Raw genomic sequence first — 27,429 nt, 5'->3', positions numbered from 1 at the left:
GTTACATCATGAAGTATATTGTGCTATCTGTTTATACAACTGGATATTTATTGAGGCAATCCAGATTAAGCGTCTTGCCCAAGGAGGCTACAGCAGAGAGCCAAACCAGCAACCTTTGAATTACAGGACCTGCTCCTGCCTGGGTTCTGTGCATTGCCAGAAAGCAGAGAGAAAGGTAAACAAACGTAAACATACAAGGTGTGCATTCCTTGCATTCACATATTTCCATAGATCACATTACTATTTCAGTACATCACTCTAGGGACTGGGAAATAGGAGGAAAAAAAGGCAGGGATGGAGACTGTCATTTACCACATTCCCATATCTACACACAGGAGGGTGGAAGGAACTAAGGATTTTTTTGTGTATTATTATTTAAGTAGCAGAAAAGGTGTACAATGTCCGATGCACGTCACTGGAGTTAGACCTGCTACTGTTGTAACCTTTATCCTTCGCCAAGTCTGCCCGCACTGTCTGAGACTGAGGGTAGTATACCACTTAAGCAGCAGCACCAGAATTTCCTGCACAAATACTACCGCACAATAGGAGGAAACACTGACACAAAAGACTGGTCTGAATTGCACGACATGGCATGACGTGGGGAAAGAGAATGTAATGCATTAAGCATGACCTTAGTCTCTGGCACCAAGGTCATAGCTTTCACAGTTATGACTGTATTGCTGCGTTGCCAGAGCAGCGAAGAAAAAACTTCCTTCCTTAACTTAATCCGTGTTCAACAATTACTCACATTTTGCCGCTTACCAAACCCCACATTTCAAGGTGGACACGAATGTAAATGGAGCAGATGTTACTAATTTTCAGATATTTGTAAACTCATTTCAAGTATAGATTATTTTGCCAGGTTTTTAAAGGACCTCCATTACAGCCATATATCCTACACAGGGCACCACTTCTACATGTTTCATCTGCGTTAAAACATGTCACACTCACAACTGGTATAGTTGTTTGGAAAGGTAGAAGAAAAACTATGGCTGACAACAAAAAATGAGTCATAAATGTGCATGTGAAGTTTCTCTTAACAATGCAGCTTCTAAAAGTATTATATTTGGGGTTAGCAGTATAGTATAGTAGTAAGTAGTAGTAGTGATATATATAAATACTGCTATTATATTAGCAGTAGTTTTCCTTATTTCGTAGTACATATCTAAAACAAGGACCAAAATATGTTTGGGGGAGAGAGAACTCGTGAATATTGTTAAAAATGGTCAAACTGACTTAGATCATAACAAGAAGAAATACAGTCATGTGCTATTCTAGAAACAGACATGACATCACTATAGTCTTAGCTATGTTATGTGTAGTCACTGTGAACACTAGCACCAGAAACAATGCGACCTTTACGCAAAGTTCTCAAACTCGTATCCATTTTCTCGGCTTTGACCCCTACGCTAACGGAAGTGGGCAGAATGCGCTTTCTCGTCTCGCGATACTTTCGTTTGGTAGCATTGGAGCGAGGGACGTGGAAGCAAAACAACGACTAATTTATTAGGTCGTTTCGTTTCATTCCTAAAAAGAAGCTTCTAGAATTGTAAGCTGCTTTATTATTCGGCTCACTCTCTTACCTTCCAGCGATAGCTATCTATATGGATGTTACGCATACGTAACAATTTTATCGGTGCATTATAACGTTATGCTAACAAGTAAGCTAGCGGCTAGGGCAAGATAGGCTAATTTAGCAGCAGGCCTGGCTGTCTTTAGCTGATAAATATAAGCCAAGTGTCGGCAGTTTGGCGGTGTAACGACACTCTCTCGGTGATTTCTGAATTTAGATTTTATTAATACGCGTTACCGTTTATGGTACAATGGGTTAACTGGCTTGCTGGCTCGGTGAATGTTTTAAATGAACGCGGTTGGCCATTGCGCTGGAAACGCTGCTTCCTGCATTGTTAGATAGTACTGGCTAGCCATCAAGTTTATTTGGTACCACCCTTTGCGTCGTTAACGCAACAAGTTATCGCTAAAGATGTCAGCTGTGGTTTTAACTGGAATTTTAGCTGACTGATGTGTATGTTAAAGCCTTCACATTCTTGGAACATTGAGCGATCCAGTGAGTTAGCTGTCTACCTAAGCATATTAGAAATTCAAAATGGAATACTAGTCTAGCTAGTTAATGGTGGCTAGCCACGGCCAAATTCACACCACTTTGTTAGCTAACTTTGGGCAGCGTTTTGGGCCATTTGGAGAGTCAACGCGAGCCAACTAGCTAACTTCCAATTTCTCAAAAATAATCACGTGTTAACGTTACCGGATTCTTTTTCTATACCAGACGGTCTAGAGTGCAAGGATGTCTGATAGTGAGGACAGCGACTTCTCAGACAACCAGAGCGAGCATAGCAGCGAGGCGGAGGAGGTGGAGGAAAATGAGGTAAGTTCATAGCCTATTTGAGTGGAGCAGTGTAACCTGCCTTGCTTTTTTATTTTCTACTGTACCATAATTATTGTCCTGTATCCTCCTACAACAGTGCTGTTCAAGGCAGGCAGTGGGGATTTATGTCGAGATGTTTAGATAAAGGTTTAAAGTTTGAATTAAGCTCCTTGTCACCTTGAGGAGCCGTTTTCGCCTCTGTCGAATTCAAATCATTTCATGTTAATCACAGTAGTAGCACCTTTTATTCTGAAGAAACAACTTTCATCCGTATTTACCTCATGTTTGTATACAGTACTGAGACCAGCGTTGATTTGTCCTGCCCAAGGCTCGAGTCTGCACAGTTGAAGCATCTGCACATTGTGCCAGTAGAGAGGCTTACTTCTGCGGTGTGGTTGGCCCTGAGTTGTAGAGTACTGAAGAGTTTCTGAGGAAGCTGTGTATCATTTACTAATTGGCAGGCTGACTATTTTTGATTCCACTCATGCCTCCAAACCCACAAACTGTTTTTTATTTTATTTTATTTTTAGGAAGAAGAGGGACAGGGCAGCGTTGCAGGGAGCGACAAAGGAGAGGAGGAGGCGGAGGAGGTAGAGGAGGATGAGGAAGAGTATGACGAGGAAGAAGAGGAGGACGATGATGACCGACCGCGGAAGAAACCGCGCCACGGGGGCTTCATCCTGGATGAAGCCGGTAAGCTGGTCCTCTGCCCTGCTGCAGAACTCGGAGGAGTAAAGGCTGCCGCATTCTGAGGAGGAGGGACCCTTGGCACTCAGTGATGTTGTGCTGAGGCAGTTCCAGAGAAACCCCTCTCTAATCCCTCCTCTCCTATCTTCCCAAACCAGATGTGGATGACGAATATGAAGATGAAGATCCTTGGGAGGAGGGCGCTGAAGACATACTGGAGAAAGGTTAGTGGGAAAATTGGAGTTTGGCCCGGAACTCTGTAGAAATTCCTGTGTAGAGAAAAAAATGCAGATCTCAGCTTCTCAGCGTCTGCACAGTGTACTTCCTTGTCTTTGTAGCCTGAAATAACCCATTTTCCAAAGTAGCGCCTGAATGTTTTTAGCGGGCTCTTCTGCTGTTCATTGGTATTTTGTGACAGCAGTTTTACCTGCGGCTGCTGTAGGCATTCTCAAATAAAAGTTCCCTTCCTAATCATCCCGTAGCATTTGATCATGTTGCATTGAGGGTTGAAAAATAAATCTGCTCAAGGCAAATGCTATTGAAATAAATCTATGGCAGTTGGAGCTTCGAATATGATGGGATTCAACTGTGCTGTGTTAATTTGAGCCTTGAGACCACATTTTAAATGCCAGGCTAAAATCAGATGTGGCAAGAGGGCTGCATTGTGGGAGAACTGGAAAGCACATGTTTTTAGATTTACGGTAAACGTTGCATAACTGGCCAGCTGGCACTGAAATATTAGTTTGAAGTTGTTAAGATAATTGACATACTCATGTTAAACAAGTCATGCTTCTTCCCCCCTGTCTACACTGAGCAGTTGGCCAGGTAGCTAACAAATAAACAGTTTATATGATCTTTTGTTTGGCAATTACACACTTCAGATTACTACATTCATTTTAATAATCTTTTTTTCCCATCACATATCCCACAAAGATTGCACAGTGATTGACGGGAGAAGTTATGTCACAGTGCAAAAGTCATGTAATTATGGCTTGGTGTTGTGATGTTATTGTGTTGTGTCACTAGGTCGTATGTGCCCCTACATGCCACTCAAAGCAACACCGAATATGTAAATTTGGAAATTGGGGCGTGCCCTGACCCTGTAGTGCTCTGGAGTGTAGATCAATGCTGCGTTCAAATATCAGACTGGAAAAGAAGTCAAATGGAATGGTGCAGCTCCCAAAGAAAAACATCTGCACCATTTTAGTTACTTCTCCATGAAGGTTCCAACCTGGTCTTGAGACATCACTAAATTTGTTGCTAGTTGCTTTAAAAAAGCAGAGCAGCTGAGATATTCTGAAAAGTTGCTGACTGTATTACCAGAGTGGCAAAGTTGCCCGCAGTGTTTTTGCTGCACATTTATTCCTTCGAGGAACAGACATCAGATTGTCATACTTCAAAGTATAGGCAGTGTGTAGAAGTATCGCACTTTCAACAAAGAGCAAAGCAAGCGCACTGCAAACCTGAAATCGCTCTGTGTTTACCGGAATGCATTCTTTCTAAAAATGGGGGGAAAAAAAGTGGAAAGAAGAATGATAAACATCGTTTGATCTCAGTGGAAAGAAATGGTTGATAAGGCAGGAGCCAGTGGCATAACTGGGCCATTTGCTGTACCCACATAAAAAGGGATAGAATAAACACAGTCTTTGGTTGGCTAGCTGCCATATACACTAACCCCCCAAGCATAAATGGTATTTGCCGTGCACACGGGGATAATTTGCTAAAATTGGCAAATGTTTTAAGGAAACTTATTGAGTGCTTTTGTCAGCCCTGGTCCTCTTAGTGCTTGAGATTTCTGCGGTTTTTGCTTGATTCCTGCATTAATTTAGCATAATGACAGCCTGTTAAAGGTCTTAAGTAGGATAAAGCCAATAAAAAATCTCTTGCACTTTGGGATCAGAGTTACCTGCCCTTGGTTTAGTTTATTATAATCCTGATTATAATTGCACTGTATCATGTGCTGCTTTGTCTGATTGATATCTATTGGCATTATAACTCATAATGCCTGAGCTTTTCTTTAACACATTTCACAAGTCAGTTGTTTGGCGTTTTAATGTACTGGGCAACCAAAGCAAATGCCGGGTTTTCTAACTAAAGTAGGTGCTTTCAGTTTACCCGTTGTATGATATCGCTGAATTACACTCAATAAGTTTCCTTGACTTTCCACGGTTTGCTTTGTCCGTTACTGTTTAAACTAGATGAATGTGAGTTGGAGGCAGAGGTGCTGATTTGCGCACAGGATATAATTGTCAAGTGAGGCATCCTAAAAATACAGAACGACAGAACAGTGGTGATTAGATCAGCCTTGTTTTAAAGTTGCTAGTAATGCTGTGTTGGACTGTTTTCTGTGCTCATAACTCTTTATTTCTTGTGCATGCCTCCTTCAGTTAACGGTAAATCAACTCCAGATCTTCTGCTGTTTTCCTTTTTAATTGAAAGCTTCTCCAAGTTTCATTTGTAACCGTGACAGTCATGCTCATGCGCATATCACTGTATATGATATGTCCGTAATGTTTGCTCGATTGTAAACCATTATGCACTTACAATGAGGGAGCGCGGAGGGCAAAGGCTGCTCCCCTCAGCCGTCACTGAGGCCTGCTGTACTATCACAGGTACACGTTCAGTTATTACTATACAATACACGGTTTTTAAATTATTTGCACTCTCCCAGTCCAGGTTCTTTTGGCGTTCATGGTTCCAGATAAATGAAAATCAGGAAAAAAAATTCAGGAAGTACAATCCTGGTACTTCTATTTGTATAATTTTCCATTATAGAGTAGCAGGGTTGGGGGGAAAGAAGTGTGGCCATTTGCCTGAAAGTGCTCCCAAATACTGCTATATGAATGCCCATTGATATCGGTTTGCACTGATTGATGTGTCATTTCTGCTTAGCGTAACACCTCAGGCAGCAAAAGAATCCCAGCTTTCCATGCTTTCACGTGTCACGTGGTTCCACTCCAGTTCGCTTGTAACTTTTATTTTTTGTTGTTGTTGTTTTCCGGTTTGTTTGCCCCTGCCTGTGCCCTTGCCACCCTTTGCTGTTTGCCACTGGTGATATAATTTGCCTCTTCTACACCCCCCTCCCCCCGCGGCTCTGAACAGAGGAAGCCGAAGGTGAGTGTTTCATCAAATGTTTCGCCTAACGTCGGTCCATGCCTGGGGGGGACATATCTCTCTGAGGCCCAAAAAGCCACTGCCATAAAACAGATTTTGCACACACTCTCCATCTGTACTTTCACACGTGTCATATCCTCCTGCCGAGTGGTGAGTCAGGTGATTCATTTATTGTCATTTCCACTCCAGCCTTATATGGAGACACATTCTTTGCATAATGTGAGCGCTCATGACCCAGCCAGTGCACTGAATGGCCAAACCCTGTGGCAGTTTTCCTGACCCTGATTATGGCTTAGTGGATGACAGATTACCACAATTTGTTTTTTCTGCCAGGAATTTACTGGTAGGTTTTACTTTAATCTCAGCACCTGCTTGGCCGTCTTATCTGTGTTTGCAGTTTTAAACACGCTGTGGCTGTGTGTATGGTGTGCTTCTGTACTGGAGAAACCATATAAATTTCTAACTGTTTAGAATTAAACACAAGGCCTAGAGTAGATCCACATTCTATCACCAGCTCACAAGGCCTAGAGTAGATCCACATTCTGTCACCAGCTCACAAGGCCTAGAGTAGATCCACATTCTATCACCAGCTCACCTGTTTGCAAAGCAAATTAAAATCTTTTAGATTGCCTGGTGTTGAGTTGAACAGTGAGGACAGAGATGCATTGTGCCTTTTTTTCTTTTGGAGACTGCGTGTTTCATGTTTGGCATGCCAGGTATTTTTCATCTAGCCTGCACACGCCGAGCAGGAAGCCCAACATTATTAGAGTAGCATTACACATTTAATTTATTCATTTGGCAGACGCTTTTATCCAAAGCAACTTATATAGGTTACAGCTCTTTACAGATTGAGTACTGTGCACAAAGGCCTGTTTCCCCCTTGTTAGGCAGCAGTATTTATTTAGGCCAAATGTCAGGCAGGCGCACAAACACAGCTTTCACCCTCTGTCCCTTCCTTAACTTTCAGATATCTAGTGTGTCACAACACATTGTGTTCTTGTTCTTGCTGTGAGTGGCTTTTCACCACATGTTGGTTGTGGTTCTCTCAGCACATTATGTCCTTGAACCTGTTGGCATACCAATGCAAACATTATAATTAAGGTTGTTAGTCTCCAAGTACCACAGCTGTTTAAAAAAGATCTGGCACGTTATATTGAAAACTGCTGGTGGTAGAATTATGAAACAAAGAAAAAAATCTGCTTCAGTTACAATATATGGGGAAAGATACCCGTCCTTTGTGAATAATTTGTTTATTCTAAATATGTACCAGACATGCAACGAATGGGGGGGCGGGCTCTGTTACAGGGATAGCTGTCCTATGGTACATTTGAAGTCTGAAAATTTTGCCTGTAGTGTACATTAAGTAATCATTAAATGAGCAGATGCATTATGTTGCTGTAATGTGGAAAAAATAGTTAGTATCTGTTAAAATTGTGTCTATAATGTGCATATTAATTGAAATTTTTTCAAGAATCTAAGATGGGGATTTTCAACCAGGGGTCCACTGACCTTTCATTGTTGTGGCTGTAATAATCTGATTCTGTGTATTGGCTTTCTTTGGCAGTGTCCAACATCGACCACGTGGTCCTGGATGAAGATCACTCCGGGTCCCGCAGGTTACAGAACCTTTGGAGGTGTGTAGGCCAAATCGTAAACTCCATCCGTGCAGTACATAATATATTGGCAATTTGTGCTGTACTCTTGCTCATTTCCCCTATTGTGTCTTTCAGAGATTCCAGAGAGGAGGCGCTCGGTGAATACTACATGAGAAAATATGCAAAATCATCTGGTGGAGAGCAGTAAGTTTTAATACATTAGATACGTACATACGCACTTTAGATACGTACATACACGTAAGTATACATATATGTTTGTGATGTATCTGTAGGTACTCTATCTGGTAAACAATTAATTTGTTACAGTTTCTATGGTGGATCGGAGGAACTTTCAGATGACATCACCCAGCAACAGCTCCTTCCTGGCGTCAAGTGAGTGTCGTTTTCTAAGAACTGAAAGATTTTTTTTCTTTTTATTAAGATTTATTACCCTTAGACCCTTTGTTTTTCAAGAATTTAAGTAAGTAGGATGTAATCCAAGTCTTACTTCTCGCACTTAACCATACACTCAAACCATGATTGATAAGAACGCTAATGCTATTGTTTGTGGTGATGCTCTTATTTTTCATTTCTGTGAGTAAGCTTGGCATTTCTTGTCTTTGCTGAAGACTGCAGAAAGCATGAAAACATGATGCATCCCTTACCTGTTACGCTTACCATAATTTACCAATCATTTGTTTTTAAAGGGATCCTAATTTATGGACAGTCAAGTGTAAGGTATGACATCCACTTTTTTTTTTTTTTTTTTTGGAAAACTGATTTTGAAAACCATCCTCTGTAGAAAGTGTTATGGATTTATGCTTTTTTTTTTTTAATCAGCACAATCTTTTTTTCTTTTTCCCTAGATAGGGGAAGAGAGGGCGACGGCCATTGCCCTGATGAGGAAGTTCATCGCCTATCAGTTCACAGACACAGTACGTTGCACTGCCCCTCTCCTGACTGCAGGGAGCGGGAGTAGATGTAGGACCAGTTTGCAGGTTCAGCTTTGCCTGTCAAGGCATCTGTCCATGCAGTCCGGCCCTCACGCAGATTTTCAGTTCGACACAAATGCGTAATTTGTGTAATTCTCATTTATTTAGAAGGGTGAAACGGGTAGAGCATTGCGACGCTGGTACGGAGCACATCTCTGACCCCCCCCTCTCTGTGGATTTTATTTGCCGTCCACAGCCACTTCAGATCAAATCGGTGGTGGCCCCGGAACACGTTAAGGGCTACATCTATGTCGAGTCCTACAAGCAGACCCACGTGAAGGCGGCCATCGAGGGCGTGGGCAACTTGCGCATGGGCTTCTGGAACCAGCAGATGGTACCCATTAAGGAAATGACTGATGTCCTCAAGGTAGTCAAAGAGGTCACCAACCTCAAGCCCAAGTCCTGGGTTCGACTGAAGCGAGGCCTGTACAAAGACGATATAGCTCAGGTACGTATCATAAGTAAAAGTGAATGGGCAAGGAGACATACTATGGAAGGTATATATGTGTGTGTGTATAGACAGACACATACACACAATACAAAAAACATATGGGCCAGATTCCACCACCTTTCCCTAATTTCAGCGTCAGTGCTGTTGAGCTCAGTCTGATGTTAGGTGGTACAGGAGTGCTTGTTTTGTCTGGTTTGTCTCTGGTGCCTCACTCCCCTCCCTCCTGGACATCTACAATACACGCCTAGCCCGTAAAGCACAGAGCATTGCTGCTGACCCCACTCATCCTTCGCACACGCTCTTCAGTCCCCTCCCATCGGGGAGGAGATTCAGAAGCCTCCAGGCCCGTACCTCAAGGCTGAGGGACAGCTTCATCCACCAGGCTGTTAGGAAGTTGAACTCTCTTCCCTCCCTCGACCATCTGTTCCAACACAGAACTGAACTTTGAACCCCCCCTCCCATACTGAAGCCTGGACTATTCTCCACCCATTCTTACTCCCAACATTAATCACACACAAACTCACACAGATCTGCACAGTCACTTTACTTATATAACAGTCTACATCATATCCTGTGTAATCTGTATTTATATTTATATTTTTATATTTATATTTTTATATTTCTAAACCTTCCATGTGCCTTGATGCCCTTGCTGTAAATATTTGTAGCTTGTTTCTGTGAAAATTCTTGTTCTTGTCTCTCAGTGTCACTGTGTTACGTCGAACTGTTGTATTGTCACCGTGAGCCTGAGAGAAGTGCACTTTCAATCCTCCGTATGTCGTGTGTATATTGGAGACTTGACAATAAAGTTGACTTTGACTTTGACTTTATGAGGATTTGTTGTTTTGTTTTAAGGTGGACTATGTCGAACCGAGCCAGAATACGATATCTCTGAAAATGATTCCTCGGATAGACTTGGACCGGATCAAGGCACGCATGAGTCTGGTAAGCAGAAAGGCCTGCTTTGTGGATGTTTTTTGCTGATCCTAAACTCCACAGTCACTTTGTAATTGGTGAACCATTTCATGAAAGTTTTTCTGTTGTTGTACCTGTAGAAAGACTGGTTTGCCAAGAGGAAGAAGTTCAAGAGACCACCTCAGAGACTGTTTGATGCTGAGAAAATCAGGTATGAAAAAACTTTATATTTTTATATCATTTAGATTTTTTTCCTTGCTTCTCTTTATAGTATAAGCAAGGCTCAAAGGTTGGCTGGCATCCCCATAACATCTAGCTGTTTGCCCTTTCGAAAGAACAGTTTCAATTTCTGTCAGTATCATTTTGCACCAATGGCACCAATAGTGAGATGAGGAATTTCTTTTTCTATCGCACCTCGGGTTGCAGGTCGCTCGGAGGGGAGGTCAGCCACGATGGAGATTTTATGATATTTGAAGGCAACCGCTACAGCCGAAAAGGGTTCCTCTTCAAGAGCTTCGCCATGTCCGCTGTGGTACGTGTCACTTATGGGCATCCTTCAGCAGTGCTGCACTGATGCCTTCTGCTGTCAGACTCATTCTGGTACTTGTTCCATCTCTGGGGCACTTATTTGGAGTGTTGGTCTTGTAAGTGAATGTTTGTCCTTGGCTTCACGCTACAGATCACAGACGGAGTGAAGCCCACGTTGTCCGAGCTGGAGAAGTTTGAGGACCAGCCGGAGGGGATTGATCTGGAGGTCGTCACCGAAACCACAGGTGGTAGCAGCTGTTTGAAAGGGGGGGATCTGTAGTCCAGATGTCCTGTACTTTTTTCCAGCTGTGTCTGACAACGTGGATCTCTGGCCTAAATCCATTACGCGGTTCATTTAGGCATGGGGCCAGAAATAGTTCTGTTAACATTCTGTGTTACGCAAGCGCAAGAGATTGTGCATCTGCTGAAGTGGAAAACTCAGAGACCCTGAAGATAACCGACCCATAGGCGTCATTTACGCTGGGGACGCTGGGGACATGTCCCCACCACTTTTTGTTGTGGCCCATTTCGTCCCCACCACTTTAAAAAGGTGTGAACACATTGAGCCCATCATTGTCCCCAGCACTTTTCAAAACAAACTGATACCCATGAACCCCTGTATGTGGATAGCGGAGCGTTGTCAGTAAGGACTTCCAGGCATGTTATCTGTCAGGTTTGAAATACTGGCAGATTAAGAACGTTACTTTTCCAAAACAAAGTGTCAACATTTAAGAATATTGCAGAGTCTCCAACTTGGCACTGATTTTTGACTGTTTTAAGCATTTGGTCAGCTTCCAGGTGTGATATCCTGGACTTTGAGTAATCTGAGTCTGATTTGCACCAAGGAAAGCTTATGGGCAGTATTTGTGATTTAATTCTAGTTCACATCTTAGAGCCTGTGAACTATCTTCAGAAGATGTTATATATCAGAATAAATGCAATTCCTGGTGATTATTTAGGTGGAACAATTGAGGTTTTTTTGGTTTCAAATGAAAAAGATCAGTGCCCCCGCTTAACCGGCAATAAACCAGTGTAATATGGTGTGCGTGTGCGTATGAGAGAGACCGACTGACTGATGGGTCATTCACCCACAGGTAAGGAACGTGAGCACAGTCTACAGGCCGGGGACAACGTGGAGGTGTGCGAGGGGGAGCTGATCAACCTACAGGGCAAGATCCTCAGCGTGGACGGCAACAAGATCACCATTATGCCCAGACATGAGGACTTGAAGGTGCAGGAGCCAGTCTGTGGTCATGGCATGGTGCCATGCAACTGTGCATTTACCTATCTGCCAAAAGTTGCAAATGGCCTGAACAAAACCGCTTACAACCTGCCAACTAACTGCCAGTTGATACCCTTTAAACAGCTCTTAATAGCAGAAGGAGGGGTGGTTCGTTAGAGCACACAGATTCCCATGGTACACACTGGCTTTGTTCCACTGGGACGCGTGGCTCAGCTGGGGTTTCTCCATCCCACTGCTCTCAGGCACGCTGTGATTCGTCAGTTTGAGTCACGTCCTGTGAGCTGTGTGCATGACATCCCTGGTGTAGTGCCTATCCTCCACCGTCATGCGCAGTGTGACTAGTGTTGGCTGTGCGCGAGTGCACCACAGGATTGCATCTGCCGAAAGTTAGTGCCCATGCACTAACAGAGGTTGCTGTGTTGAGGCAAACCTTGGGTTCAACTGCCAGTGCCAAGATAAAGTTTTCATAAAGGTGGGGGGGGATTGCATCGTAGATGCCCTCGTTACATTACTTCATTTAGCAGACGCTCTTACCCAGAGCGACTTACAAATAAGTGCATCACTATGCTAAGAGTAGTTATCGCAAGGTATTTAAAGAGGTCAGTAAGATACAAAGTTAAGTGCTAGGCTAGTGTATAGAGTTTTTTTTTTTTTTTTTTTTTTTTTTTTTTAAATGAAAATAGCAATTGATAGGTAGACATAGATGGGGAGAAAGGAAGGCTACAGATGCATTACGATGCAGTGTTCTCCGGTGATGGTGAAACTCGAGCTTAGGCCACCCACGGAGGAGCTGGAGCTGATTTGCGAAAGAGTCCCGCTGGCCTGCCAACAGTCATAAGGGCATCAGTCTAAGAGTTTGTTTCACTCGGTGCTTGTCTCTGGGTGCCGCAGCAGTCCTTCAGCTTTACTTGCATGCGTGGGTGCTTGTTGCCTGACGCAGTTGTGTCCTCTTTGGTTGTCTAGGATCCTCTGGAGTTTCCAGCTCACGAGCTGAGGAAGTATTTCAAGATGGGCGATCACGTGAAGGTGATCGCCGGGCGGTACGAGGGTGACACCGGGCTCATAGTGCGCGTGGAGGAGAACTTTGTCATCCTCTTCTCGGATCTCACCATGCACGAGGTAAAGGGTGCCCCCGACGGCTGAAAGACTGCCCCGTCCCGAGCTCTTGCTACCGCAACAATCTCTTCAAAGTATATAAAAAAAAAAAGCCTTAAACATTAAACCTGACCCCACTAACCTCTGTTAAGGGTTGAGACTTTACCAAATAGTAGGAAATTGTGATTTTTAATTCATTTTATTACATAAAAAAAGAAAATTTTCTTTTCTGTTTCTTATCTGAGCTTGATTTCATTTAGTGATGCTGTACTTTTAATGGCAGTTCCATGCTGGGAGCTTTCTGCTCAAAAAAAGCTCCTGGGAAAAACAAGGAAATGCATTTTGGCACACAAACCGACCAATGCCGTGGCCCTTCAGAGCACAGATGAGGCTTGGGGGCTTGGGAAAAGAGGAGTGGTTTCACCGCCTGTGTCTGACTCGTCTTGTGCTTTCGCAGCTGAAGGTCCTGCCCCGTGATCTCCAGCTCTGCTCAGAGACGGCCTCTGGGGTGGACGCGGGGGGCCAGCACGAGTGGGGGGAACTGGTACAGCTGGACCCCCAGACCGTGGGTGTCATCGTGAGGCTGGAGAGGGAGACATTCCAGGTACCGTCCTCTGAAACCTCTGCGCCAGCGTTCCCTGGCAAGGCTGTGGGTCTCTGGCAGCAGGGAACGGCAGCGCTCCTCTCGTGTCGTGCTGTGCCGGGGCGCAGCCGCGTTTTGGACGAGCGCGCTGTTGTCGTGGTATTAAAAAGAATGGCTGGAGGTGCGTCGGCGCGACAAGGAGAGGCCTGAGCGTGTGTTTTGTCCCGCGCTGGTGCGCGCCGCAGGTCCTCAACATGCACGGAAAGGTGCTCACGGTGCGTCACCAGGCCGTCAACAGGCGGAAGGACAACCGGTTTGCCGTGGCTCTGGACTCTGAGCAGAACAACATCCACGTGAAGGACATCGTCAAGGTCATCGACGGGCCCCACTCGGTAAGAATCAGGAAAGCTGGGCACAGAAGCGGTGAGGCCGGGCGCATTATCCATACTTGGGTCCACCTTAAATTACACTCGGTCATAGCCTTACGAGTATTCCACATATTCCATGAAAATAATTTTGCATGGACCACGTGCAACTGAAATATCACAAGTCTTTTCCCTCAGTGCAAATTTGACTGTCTGTTTTCAACTTTTGCGTTTTAAAATGAGCAATAAGCAGATGAGCGGAGTGGATTTTTTCCTTTGTGTCTGTACTCAGTAATGGTAAGATCAGCAGTGTAGACTGTAGCAGTGTGGGTTTAGAAGACTAGATGCAAAGAAAGTGAGTTTGTGTCCTTCCATCTCCGTCTCCTGAGTCATGCTACACCTATGGACTACAGAGTGAGTTAGACTGTAGGCATGGCAGGTCACGTTAGAATGTCTGCAATCCAAGTAAGTAATACAGTGAAGACTGCAAAGGAAAACGCTGTTTGCGTTCTGTCTGACAGGGACGTGAAGGTGAAATTCGCCACCTGTTTCGAGGCTTCGCCTTCCTGCACTGTAAGAAGCTGGTGGAGAACGGGGGCATGTTTGTGTGCAAGACGCGCCACTTGGTTCTTGCGGGGGGGTCCAAGGTGAGTCTCTGGCATTGTGCTTGCTGAGCATACAGCTTCCAGCACATGGGGTATCTCTTATTGTTGCTGTCACTTGTCGTCGGGCTTGAAGAGTCTTATGCTAACACTCAACTGGTCTGACACTGTTGCTCATTTAACTTGAATGGATACAGTTGTGTTACTTTGTGCTGGAAGTCGCTCTGGACGGGAGCGTCTGCTGTACGCACGTACTGTAACGTACCGCTTGTCTCTGCAGCCCCGGGACGTTACCAATTTCACGGTGGGCGGCTTTGCGCCGATGAGCCCACGCATCAGCAGCCCCATGCACCCAGGGGGCGGTGGTGAGTACCTCTCCAGCACCTGCAGCACTGCACACCTATCAGCTGTGTTTATTCAGCGCTAGGTGTCCACACACTGCCGGCTGTAATCCTCCAAATGCCCTAGCCGCAGCATTTCCCAAACTTCTCCAGGAGGACCCCTTGTCCTGCATGTTTTAGATCTCTCCCTGCTCAAACACAGCTGCAGCCTAGCCTGCCTAGCCTTCCTAGCCTAGCCTGCGTAGCCCACACGCAGGATTTGATTCAGCTGTGTTGGAGCAGGGAGAGATCTAAAACATGCAGGACAAGGGGTTCTCCAGGAGAGGTTTGGGAAACGCTGCCTAGCCCACCCACGGCATTTGTAAATGTACAGCATGTGTTTGTAGAGTTCAGTGGGAACCAATCTCAGTAGCCAGAGAACAACAAGCTAAGGGTCAGGGCACAGGAATTTGGTACACAGTAGCTCTGCCTGAACTATGGTTGAAGAGAGAGCCTGTGGGTAAAAGCTTAGGATGAGTGATCTATTTGATGATTGTTAACCATGAGCAACAGGAAGATGGGTTAGCACACGTAAATGTGAGTTAAGTGATTTGGGTGCCCAGAACAAGTTGGTGGAGGGCACAGTTGAGTTCCTCATCCCTACTCAGTTGCTGGCTGCCTTATGTCTAACCACCCCCCATGAATTTTCTAAATTGTTCAGCTGCCTATTGCATGCTGTCTGCTTTGTGTCTGACTTTTTCAAGCAGAGTGTTCCGTTTGTGTGTCCTTGTCTTTGTTCTCATCTCCGTTCTCCTTACCTCACTCTCCTTCTCCCTTTGTTCTCCCTCTGTTCTCCTTACCTCACTCTCCTTCTCCCTTTGTTCTCCCTCCGTTCTCCTTACCTCACTCTCCTTCTCTCTTTGTTCTCCCTCCGTTCTCCTTACCTCACTCTCCTTCTCTCTTTGTTCTCCCTCCGTTCTCCTTACCTCACTCTCCTTCTCCCTTTCTTCTCCCTCCGTTCTCCTTACCTCACTCTCCTTCTCCCTTTCTTCTCCCTCCGTTCTCCTTACCTCACTCTCCCTCTCCCTTTCTTCTCCCTCCGTTCTCCTTACCTCACTCTCCCTCTCCCTTTGTTCTCATCTCCGTTCTCCTTGCCTCACTCTCCTTCTCCCTTTCTTCTCCCTCCGTTCTCCTTACCTCACTCTCCTTCTCCCTTTCTTCTCCCTCCGTTATCCTTACCTCACTCTCCTTCTCCCTTTCTTCTCCCTCCGTTCTCCTTACCTCACTCTCCTTCTCCCTTTCTTCTCCCTCCGTTCTCCTTACCTCACTCTCCTTCTCCCTTTCTTCTCCCTCCGTTCTCCTTACCTCACTCTCCCTCTCCCTTTCTTCTCCCTCCGTTCTCCTTACCTCACTCTCCTTCTCCCTTTCTTCTCCCTCCGTTCTCCTTACCTCACTCTCCTTCTCCCTTTCTTCTCCCTCCGTTCTCCTTACCTCTGCACCTATTGACACCGTAATGCTCTAATTTCATTATACTGACTTGGCGCTCTACTCTGATACGTTTTTATTAAAACCATGTTGCCTCTGAAACAGAACAGGGGCGATTCTTCCTGTTAGATTGCGTGCAGCAAATTGTTTCTAAAACGTGTGCAACCTGCTAAATTTGAAAAGTACATTTATATTTAGTTGTTTAACAGGCACTCTTATCCAGAGCGATGTACAAAATTGCATACAAAAGTATGGGCTAAGTTGGGCAAAGAGCAGAGATTGTGGAGGTTGTGGTGAGGTCTGGCAGCAATGTGTGGTTTGATGATGGATTGTAAGTAAGAGAGTGAAGTCCTCTTTGCTGACCCGTAGGAGAGTGCCAGAAGTTTGTGTTTTATTCTGGCCACAACTCCTAACCAGTAGAGGGACACAAGGAGAGGCCTGACATGCCACTATTTCATCTGGTTATAGATAAATAAAATCAGCAGCATTCAGTATGAACGGGTGGGACCTGATGGCACATATAGGGAGACTGGCAAAGAGATAGTTGCAGTAGTCCAGTCGGGACAGCACCAGTGCCTGCACAATACAGTGAGTTGGATAGCATTATGCAGTGTGAAATGGACAGATTGTACAGGTATTATGGAGAGAGAATAGATAGCTCTGGGTAAGTGGTTTTATATTTTCAGTAATGCACAGCTTGTTATCAAGGACTATGTGCATGTCAGTCATATATACACCGGGCACCATTGTTTTATCACGATTAATGAAGACATGCTTTAGGATTGTCCTTGAAGGGGGACGATGTGCTGTTGCCATCCAGTTTTGAAAGGACTGACTCTGAGTTGCTGAACGGATCCAACTCAGAGTTTGAAATCTTCCACATTTGCATGTCCTCAGCAGGCATTCTTATCCAGAATGACTTACATACTTCACATTTCCAATATTGATATGTACAGAGCAGATACGCAGAACAAATCCACTGACTGGTTACGGTTTTACATGTTATCCATTTATACAGCTGGAGATTTACTTACGCAATTCTTGGTTAAGTACCTTGCCTAAGTGTTGCAGCAGGATTACAAGCCCAGGTAATTCAAGACTAAACTTGCAGCCTGTTTGGTAACTAGTCAGTGGATCTGTTCTACGTATCTGTTCTGTATATATCAGTATTGGAAATGTGAAGTTGTAAGTATGGCATTGTAGAAGAAATCTCTTGTAACTGTGGACTCTGTATCTCCATATAATTGTTTTGATAATATGGCTTTTGAACTTGAATCCAACCTCAAAATAACTCACTAAATGTCCTTAAGAGGCTTGGGCACCTAAAGCGAAGTTGCTGAAAAGGGAAAAACATTATGAACTTGAAATTAATTGATGTGGTACTAAAAAGGAAATTAAAATCAAGTTAGTACAGGCTTTGGCAGAACAGAACATACTACCTGGAGATGTATAGTAAACAAGGTTTTTCCTGATAGAACAGGTGGAAATACTGTTATAATTGTAGAAGGTTCTGCTGGCAGGAAAAGATTCGGCTGCAGGTCAATTGCAGGAAAAGGGCGGAAGTCATACGGGGAACAAACATAAACATAAATGTAATCTAGAAAAATTAGACCACACAGGGGGCTAGAAAAGAGCAGACCAGCAGAAGAGTGAGTCAGCACAAAGGAAGGTAGATTTTGAAGTGAGTTTTGGGAGAATAACCAGCATTTAATATCAACAGGACAGCCTTATGCAATTCAGTCCTTCATTTTGGAGTGTTTTGTCTGCAGTGGTTTACTTCAAGGATTTGGCGCGAGTCACTTGGACTCCACACCGTTATTCAGCAGTCGAAGTGCTGCAAAGTGGGAGTTGAATCTAGCCGTTCTGCCAAAGACAACTCCTTCAAGCTGGGAGATGGCTGGGAGAACGCATTTTACTTACTCTGGCTTAACAGGACACTTTGGTAAATAAGCACCATGAAATTTTGTTATGCAAACACACAGTATCTCAAAGGAAAGGGCTTCGAACGGTGAGGTGGTAAGGGCGGATGTCATTGGCTGTGCTGCCTTGAGTGCCACATTTCTTAGAAAGTCACTTCCTTATTTTGTCCAAAAAATGAGGAGTGCTTGCGAAATGAGGATCGCCTCGAGTGTAGGGAATGCTTGGTTACGCACATGTTCTGCTGCCTGAGGTCAGAGAGAGGATGAGCAGTGTGTTCAGACACACCTTCATGCCTTTCACCGTAGCTGATAGACTCATCTTTCATGTTTGTTGCAGAAGTGAGGAACCTGGTTGATCAAATTCTGGTCACTTTTGTAGAGGGTAAATCGCGATGCCCCTGTGGCAAGTCGTTTGAAAAGACCTAAGACACATGATCATATTCACATTCACCATTTAGCAGATGCTCTTATTCAGAATGACTACTAAAGAACGAGTACAAACTACCTCTTACGAATTGGCATTATAAAAAGCACACGCAGGACACCACTAAGCATATTTGAACGTCCCTCAGCCCCTTACACAATGAAGGGATAGCTAGTCTGTACAGGCGTCAGTATGTAAGTGCAGTACGACATTAACCTTCAGTAAACTATAACATATCCTGGGATAACACTGCAACATATACCCTACAGTAAAACTACACAAACAGAACTTGATTATATTCAAACTGGAACAGTTAGAATGAGAGAGCTCATGTTTACTTCAGATGTGTTATGGTAAAACTCCACAACACAGCACCATCTCCCATTAAACTCAACGGTGTCAGAGCTCTTTGATGTTCCAGTTAGTCTGTCTAACCTACAGCAGAAACACAAACGGGGTCAAATTCCAAGCAACTTGTATTTTTTTGCATCAGTGTGGTTTTGTTGATACTTCCCTTAAACTATCCAAACAGAATTTGTCCTAAGATACCAGTATGGTGTCTTCAGCTCTTGTACGAAAGAATGAGGAATGGGCCTTACCAGCTGGATGGGGAAAGGTCATGTTTACTTTAGTTCTGCGATCGTAAACTTACAGAATGCAGCCAAGCTACCATTTCCTGTCACACTCTTAAGCCCCAGATGTTGTCAGTTGGTGGCCTCTCTGTAACAGTTGTGGCCACACACAGTCAGATTCCCTGCAACTTTAAGGATTCTTCACCTGCAGCTTGACTCCACACTGGGGCAAATGAATGTAATCTTTGTAAACCTGAGATTAACTTGGCAGCACTGAAATCTGCCCCTTGGCGATATGTGTTTCTCTCCCCAGATCATTCCTTTCTCTGGGGTGTATGCAATTTATGAGTAAAGTTCTTTCTGCCAGATTTATAAAGTTGTCCTTATATAGTGATCTTATCACAGGAAGGCCACTGAAGACTGCTGTTTCAGCAGTTCTCTTTGTAGTTTCCCCAGTGCCATTATATGCATTTTTTTCCCTTGAGATGAAATAGACATGCACACTCGTCTGGATCCCAAAGTCGTCTTCATGGCAAAATAAATTTAAGTTTTTGCAGTTCATGTATTGTAATGTAGCTCCATCTGAGAAGATGTATAATAGATTGCATTTGGGTCCATTTTGCATCACTTCACGGAGATGACTGATGGACTCCATGGAAATAGACGCTCTCATATGCTGTCCTGGTGCAAGCAGTTAGCAATCATAGCAACATTCAAGCTGAAAATACACATACAAGGACACACTCTCAACCCAGGAATAATGAACCTCTTTGAGAAGTTTTTTATTTTATAGAAGTCAGAAGAGTTCATAAATATTCCTTAATCAAAAAAATATGTCAACAATTTAATACATTTTAGATGTAGTCTTGGCTACTAGAAGCACAGTAAGTGAATCTGTTCCCAATCTTAGTGAGCTCCAACGGAATTCTTCTCTTCTACATGGCTGCACTCCTACATAAAGAACTTGTGAAATTCTTTAGATGTTTACCCAGCCCTCTGAGCCATCTCTTCTAAGGAAGGTTTAGAAGTCTGGCAGTTGCCTTATTTGACCACCAGGACACCTGCAAGTCTAGTGCAAGACAGTTTATGGGGTTCACCTCACCTTTGAATCCTTTTACTGCACTAAAATACTCTGTTTGGGCACTAGCTGGGCTGCATACCACTGATAAATGATGCAGGAGTTAGCAGCCTTAAGGTCATGCATAGTCTTCTGAGGGGGTGCCCCTTGGACTGTCCATGACAATATGAGGTTTTTTATGTTTTTTATTAGAAAGGGTCTTTGTGAGAAACACACACACACACACACATATGTATATGTATGTGTTTGTGTGTGTGTGTGTGTAATATGCATATTTGCCTAAAACTTAAGATAAAAGTCAGTGTTTGTATAAGGGTATCAATTTTACCACCTGAAGATGTTCTGTTGAAGAAAATAATTGCCCAGGTGGTGGTTACAGCTTTTACTCTGTTCTCTTTACTCTTCACTTCCAGAGTCAATTCACTGTTCAAATGTGTTTTGGCATGTAATAACTTCCTTGTTCACCTTTTAAATTGTTTTTTAAATTGTGTCCTACCATTTGTTTAAGGCTGTAACACTCTACTTAAACGTATTCTAGGCCCTTAGAGCGAGAGGGTGAGTTGATTAGTCAGTTATTGGTATGTTTGGTGGTTAGAAGAAAGGCCTGTCCACATTGTAGCAATTCTTGACCAAGGCTTAGTTGTTCACATTTAAATCATTGAATTCAGGCTTGACAGCGGGTGTTTACTTATTCTTTTGAAGACTGTGCTAAAATGCATGCAATTGTATGTTCCATTGTGCTGTATACTGTGTATATACAAGGTATACTGTGAATACTGGCTTTGCTGCTGCACTGTGTTCATACGTCTCTTTCAAATATCAGGTCAACAGCAAAGGGGCGGAGGAGGAGGTGGCATGGGGCGTGGCCGGGGCAGACGAGACAATGACCTCATTGGACAGACTGTCCGTATTTCCCAAGGACCGTATAAGGGTAAGCAGTGCGTCAAGTCACGTGTAACTCTGACAATACTTTCCCTTGTTTTCTTTGAATAAGCAATGGATGTCAGCCAGCGAATTAATGTTCCTCCTCGCTGACATTCCCATATGTATGTTTATATATTGGCATACCACGCAAACGGGTCACAATCCAGTCAATCAGTCTTTACCCTCATCGACCCGAACGTTTGGCTTTCCCAGGGTACATTGGGGTGGTGAAGGACGCCACAGAGTCAACAGCACGAGTGGAGCTGCACTCTACCTGCCAGACCATCTCTGTAGACCGCCAGCGTCTCACCACTGTGTAAGTTCAAAGTCCATGCCCTAATTTTGCCTGGGTGATTGAGTGATGTTCCAGCTGTTTGATAGTGGAAAATACATGCCATGTGAACAGTCGGCACATGTGGAGTTCCTCTTTATAGACTGTAACACCAAACAAAGCCCTAATCTACTGTGTGCGATAGCATGGCTACTTAGTCATAATGACACCACACTGAGTTTCTTACAGTGTTAGTATTTGTCTAAGGGGCGATAAATGATTACAACTTAAACGCTGTTGCTTACCCAACCAGGCTCATTCTCTTTGGAAAGTTTAACTTCCCCGAATGGCTCCAGGGTTTACATGTTTGTGGAATTTAGCGTCCGTTATTTGTCTTCCTCCTAGACTACATCATGCTTTACGAAATATCATTTGTGCTGGAGGAGACGTTTATTCTTGCATATTTGTCATCATCGGTGTGACATTGTCTCTCTCCTAGTAATTCAGTGACATACAGGGGATTTTTTGCCTGTTCAGGCCAGGCAACACTATGTTCGCCACCCAGGCATCAGAGCGCAGCGCCAGCTCTGTCTTGCATTTATTTAGCATGTTACTTATAGCATTTATTATAGCATTACTTTATTAAAAATTGTTACAAGTTGTTCATTTATATCATTATTCATAAATGCACTTGAACCGCTATTGCATTTTTACCTTGTATTTATACCTAAAATATGGTTTTGTGTCAGAAAGACACTCTTTTGGTCATAAATCTTAATTAGAGAGACAGGACGATGTTTTAGGGTTTCCCCATTCGCAGATGATACACGTCTAATACACGTCTGCAGCTAATGGTGAGGGTCTGTTGTACCACTGACAGGTTATCAACCCTACTATAAGACTGCTTCAGGTTTCATCCCCACCAGGGCTGTGAAGGCTAATAGGAGTCCCGTGTGGATTTTTGTTATTTGGCACAGGGGCGCTAAGAGGCATGGCGGAATGACCTCGACACATGGGCGGACCCCCATGTACGGATCCCAAACCCCTATGTATGGGACGGGCTCCAGGACCCCCATGTACGGCTCACAGACACCCCTTCACGACGGTGAGACCCGAATTCAGTTCCCGTACATGTTGTTCTGTGTCTTCCATTCATGCCAGGTAATTATATATTGACAGTATGGGCACATCTCTGCAGCAGTGTAATAATCAGTCAGTGCGTGTGAATTTTGAATATTAATTTGTTAATAGTTGTTTTTTCAATTGCTGTATTTTTTATCAGGGATTCTGAGTCTGTTTCTGTTTTAAGCCATTGCCACCCGTCAGACCACCTTGATTCATTTTCCTTATTAATTCCTTTTTATTCCTTACTAAATTACCTTCTGTGCCCTTTCTGGAAACAGGAAGCCGTACCCCGCATTATGGCTCACAGACCCCGCTGCATGATGGGAGCAGGACGCCAGGTCAGAGCGGAGCCTGGGACCCCAACAACCCGAACACCCCATCCCGGTAAAGCACCCCTGTCATCTTCAGCACAAATTCAGGGTGGAGCACAGGTCAACATCATCTGCCAGCTGTCAGTGTGTCAGTGTGCCCTTGTTATCAGAGCAGGGCTGATTAAACCTGTCAGTTACACCAGTGTTTCCCAATCCTACTCCGGGAGGCCCACTGTCCTGCATATCTTCTGTCTATCCTTGCTCTACCTACCTGACTGAGCTCATCAGTGGCACTTTTGATTAGCTGAGCACACCTGATTTTATCAAGCAGCAAGGATAGATAGAAGATAGCCAGGACAGTGTGCCTCCAGGAGTAGGATTGGGAAACACTGAGTTACACTGTGCAATGTAGCACAGCTTGATAACATTTTCTCTGAAATGATATTAATGTCTTTATTCAATATCAACCTTAAAATGCTTATATAAAAGATACAAAAAAGCCTGTTAAAAAATGAAAATGTTTTGCAAAAACCATAGGGGTAATTTTGTTTTCTTACAAGGACAAAACGTATAAGAAAATTGTTTTTTAGCCCAGCCCAGTGCCCTGGAAGGATCTGGAACTGGAACTATCAGCTGAATAGTGCCACACCTTTTTTGAATTAATTTTTTACTCAACATATCAGATGAAGCAAGTTTCAGCCTTGCCTCAACGAAAAAAATGTACCCTCTTGCATGTTCAAAACCGGTTACATGAATACAGAAAAATCTCAGAATACCTGAGCCATGCTCAGACAGTTGCTGTATTGTGAAGAATTTGCGCATAAGATCATTTGCATGTACGACATTCATAAAAAGTCTTGTTCATTGTGCAGCAAGAGAGAGAGGCTGAAGTAGAATAAGTTTGAACACGCCAGAAAGGCCTCATTGGCGGTCTTCATTTTAGATGTTTGTGTTGCCTTTTTTTAGTTCAGTTTTTTGGTGAACTCGGAAGGGGTCACTGAAGAACACAGTAGGCCATGCATTGTACACCATCACACTGGCCTTATAGCATGAATAAACACAGACTAGCGAATGTAATGTTGCTGTTTTCTACGTCCTGTTAACCCCAGATGTCATGCAGTGCATGTCACAGTACTGAATTCTCGTTTAATTCATGCTTATTTATAATGTAGCCATAAAAGCCTACAGTGTTTAGATTTATGATGGGGGTTTCCAGGACCTTGCTTTCGGCATGGTAGTTGCCATATTTGTGCCTTGAGCTCTTCAAGGATTTGGATAAAGACTCTAAACCCGCTTGCCTTTGTAGGGGAATCCAAGCACAATAGCTAAAGTCGTGTTTTTGTTGGTTGGTGCTACAGCAGTCATCTCCAGCTCAAGCACATGATAGCGTCCAATAATGACTCATACTAGACCCCGTGTTCCCCGGAGATTGACTCGGTCAATTAGATCTGTGAAACTGACACACCTGAAGTATGCAGTTCTGAGTCTGCCTGGAGCCGGAACTAACAAGTTTCAGCATAGTGGAAACTTACACTGATTGAAGTCGTTGTCCTTTGACAAAGTGTGTTTGAGGTGAGCTGCCACGTACACCTCTCCCATGTCTTGTACGAGTTGGGTCCTTTGCCTGATTTCGCTTCTTCTCACAGGCCCGATGATGAGTATGAGTTTGGCTACGATGATGAGCCGTCCCCGTCGCCGCAGGGCTATGGGGGCACGCCCAACCCGCAAACGCCCGGGTACCCTGAGGTGCCGTCCCCGCAGGTCAACCCGCAGTACAACCCCCAGACACCAGGCACCCCCGCCATGTAAGTCACCTCCAGACTTTCCTAGCCACCAGCGATACCCCAGCAGGGCTTCCTCACAGAATTTTCCCACGGTCCTGCTTCTTTGTGTCTGAATGCTTTGTGTCGCTTGCTTTCCAGGTACAATACGGACCAGTACTCTCCTTATGCCGCCCCCTCCCCGCAGGGTTCCTACCAGCCCAGCCCGAGCCCACAGAGCTACCACCAGGTGGCGCCCAGTCCGGTGGGCTACCAGAACACGCACTCTCCTGCCAGCTACCACCCAACCCCTTCACCCATGGCCTACCAGGTAATACACACCCTCTGGACTCTCACAGACACTTGGAAATGAATTTCTGAAACTCCCTTTCATTTCAGTCCACTTTAGAGTTTTGTTTCCTCGTACCAGTTACCATGTGTGGCATTTGGATAGTGTTGCTTTATTATGTTTTATGTTGTAGTTTTTATGTTTTAACATACTGAGTTATAGTATAGTATATTGTCATGATGTTAAACCTTTCCTGTGTTGTGCTTGTACCCCCACCCACCTACTGACAGGCCAGTCCGAGCCCCAGCCCGGTAGGATACAGCCCCATGACTCCGGGCGCACCCTCTCCTGGCGGTTATAACCCCCACACCCCTGGATCAAACATTGACCAGACCTCCTGCGACTGGGTCACCACTGACATCCTGGTGCGGGTCAAAGACACCTTCTTGGATGGACAAGTGATGAACCAGACAGGGGTGATCCGCAGCGTTACGGTGAGTCCTGGCTGGCTGATATTCGGCATGGAACACCAGGCCAGCACAGATGGGGAGCGTTCGCTTTGGCTTTCATTTCCATTGTAGTCATGGGAGGGAAAGAGTCTGACTTCATTGTTTACCAGTGGGGAGGAACAGAATGTGTTCATTTAGAAGAAATATGATATTGAATTAGTGTTGAAATGAATTTAAATATCTTTTGACACTTAGCTTTTCTTAGAAATGTCTGTCCTCTTTATTCAAAATACACAGCTGGTAATCTTCATTAGACCTATTCATTTTTCATGTGCATTTCTGGTGAGTTTTTCTTGTTGCCTTTGGTTTACCTACCAGAATTAATGGCCAGATCTAGAAACAAGTTACTCGAACATCCGTCGATCATTGTTTGGACAGGGATGGCTTTGAGATGGTGGGTGGTCAACTAACTGGGGGAAAAAAAAAAAACAAAACTTGAAAATGTTTCCAGGTCTCTGTTAAAGGGGTTATTTTGCATGACCCTCCCAGGGTGTGTTGGACTCATCGAACTGTGTTTGTGTGCAGGGCGGAATGTGCTCCGTTTTCCTCCAGGACACAGAGAAAGTGGTCAGCATCTCCAGCGAACACCTGGAGCCAGTGACACCGACCAAGAACAACAAGGTAACCCACAAAAAACGCTGCTACTTGGATGCTGAAAATATTAGACTATGTAATTAATAGCTATGGCATGGTGATTAATGAAGTTGCACGCATGTTGCACCTGTTAGAGACTGGCTTATTCAGGCTCCCAACTGGCCTGGGGCAGTTAAGGCACTTCCGAGCACAGGATGAGGTCACTGTGCCTTTGCTCCATTGTGGTGCACTCTGTTAAGTGTGGTATGAAAAACAACCATTGTCTGTTTCAGATGATCACACATCAGGGAGGGTAGTGGGTGTTTTTATGAGACGAGCTTATTGTATGCAATTGCTGTTTCCAATAGGGTGTGGAGAAAGAGAATAAGAAGAAACGCATTAAGAAAAGTCCTATTCCAGATTTTGATTCTGCTCCAGGATCAGTTACGGGTTATAATTCTGCTCAGAGCATTTACAGTTGGGACAACTAGTGGACAGAGTTGAAATGAAAATAAGTTGAAAAAATATATAGTATGCAATCATCCGTCTTTTGTTTCAATTCCATTCTGGATACTAAAATGGCTGAACATATTCACTTCTGTAAGGTACAGGTGCTTAGAAAGTCCCTAACAAGGCCAAAGGCATTTTGGTTAAGAACCATGCCAGGTGCCCTTTTAAGGGTGGATGTGACTGGATGTGTGTGTTCCAGGTGAAGGTGATTCTGGGAGAGGACAGGGAGGCCACCGGTGTTCTGCTCAGCATCGATGGGGAGGACGGCATCGTGAGAATGGAGCTGGATGAGCAGCTCAAGATCCTCAATCTCCGTTTTCTTGGGAAACTTGAAGTGTGAGCACCCCAACACCCACCCCCCCACCCACCCCCGACTGCCTTTGGACAACCGCAAAATACTTGGCAAACAAGCAAGCAAAGAGTACATGTGCTTTCCGTTCATGTGTTGTGGGTGTATTTTCCTTTCTGTTCCATTGCCCCCTGCCACATTCGAAATAAGACATGTTATGATTGTAGGCCATACATTTAGATATTTTTCAGGTGGATGAAAATGTGTCTCATGTGATATGCTTTCTTTTTGCTGTAGTGTCCATGTATTTCTTTTTGTTTTTGGTGTAGCTTTTCCCTTGTATTGAATTTCAGATGAATAAACTTCTGAAACAGGCTGTTGTTGGGAACATTAGATTTCACTTTTTACCCATTTGCCATAATGCAGCTGCTTTCATGCCTGACTTCCAAAACAAATTATTGTGCAAAGCCTAAAACATTGTTTTTTAATGACTAAATGTACAACTCTCTAAAAA

At 44.2% G+C, this 27,429-nt stretch overlaps 1 protein-coding gene across 4 annotated transcripts; it reads left to right on the top strand.

Annotated features, from left to right (window-relative positions):
• Positions 1 to 1,457: 1,457 nt before the first annotated feature.
• Positions 1,458 to 26,983, top strand: supt5h (SPT5 homolog, DSIF elongation factor subunit). Of its 4 annotated transcripts, none has more exons than XM_036536413.1 (31): positions 1,458 to 1,549; positions 2,288 to 2,386; positions 2,917 to 3,079; positions 3,232 to 3,297; positions 5,461 to 5,466; positions 6,176 to 6,187; positions 7,752 to 7,821; positions 7,918 to 7,986; positions 8,110 to 8,175; positions 8,490 to 8,520; positions 8,649 to 8,717; positions 8,971 to 9,222; positions 10,081 to 10,170; positions 10,281 to 10,351; positions 10,567 to 10,672; positions 10,820 to 10,913; positions 11,763 to 11,899; positions 12,875 to 13,030; positions 13,464 to 13,610; positions 13,835 to 13,981; positions 14,476 to 14,601; positions 14,837 to 14,921; positions 21,178 to 21,285; positions 21,492 to 21,594; positions 22,527 to 22,654; positions 22,953 to 23,058; positions 24,632 to 24,790; positions 24,908 to 25,076; positions 25,325 to 25,528; positions 26,069 to 26,164; positions 26,826 to 26,983. In XM_036536413.1, the coding sequence occupies exons 2-31, from the start codon at positions 2,306 to 2,308 to the stop codon at positions 26,964 to 26,966; spliced, it is 3,258 nt and encodes a 1,085-aa protein (XP_036392306.1). In that variant the 5' UTR covers positions 1,458 to 1,549; positions 2,288 to 2,305; the 3' UTR covers positions 26,967 to 26,983. The 4 variants fall into 4 exon arrangements, with proteins under 4 accessions (XP_036392306.1, XP_036392308.1, XP_036392309.1 ...); XM_036536414.1 differs by lacking the exon at positions 1,458 to 1,549 and adding an exon at positions 1,955 to 2,068; XM_036536415.1 differs by lacking the exon at positions 5,461 to 5,466.
• Positions 26,984 to 27,429: the final 446 nt, after the last annotated feature.

The sequence above is a fragment of the Megalops cyprinoides genome, chromosome 9 (genome assembly GCF_013368585.1).
Source record: "Megalops cyprinoides isolate fMegCyp1 chromosome 9, fMegCyp1.pri, whole genome shotgun sequence".
Taxonomy (NCBI): domain Eukaryota; kingdom Metazoa; phylum Chordata; class Actinopteri; order Elopiformes; family Megalopidae; genus Megalops; species Megalops cyprinoides.
Note: the sequence above shows the minus strand (reverse complement) of the source record. Positions and strands in the feature narration are given on the sequence as shown.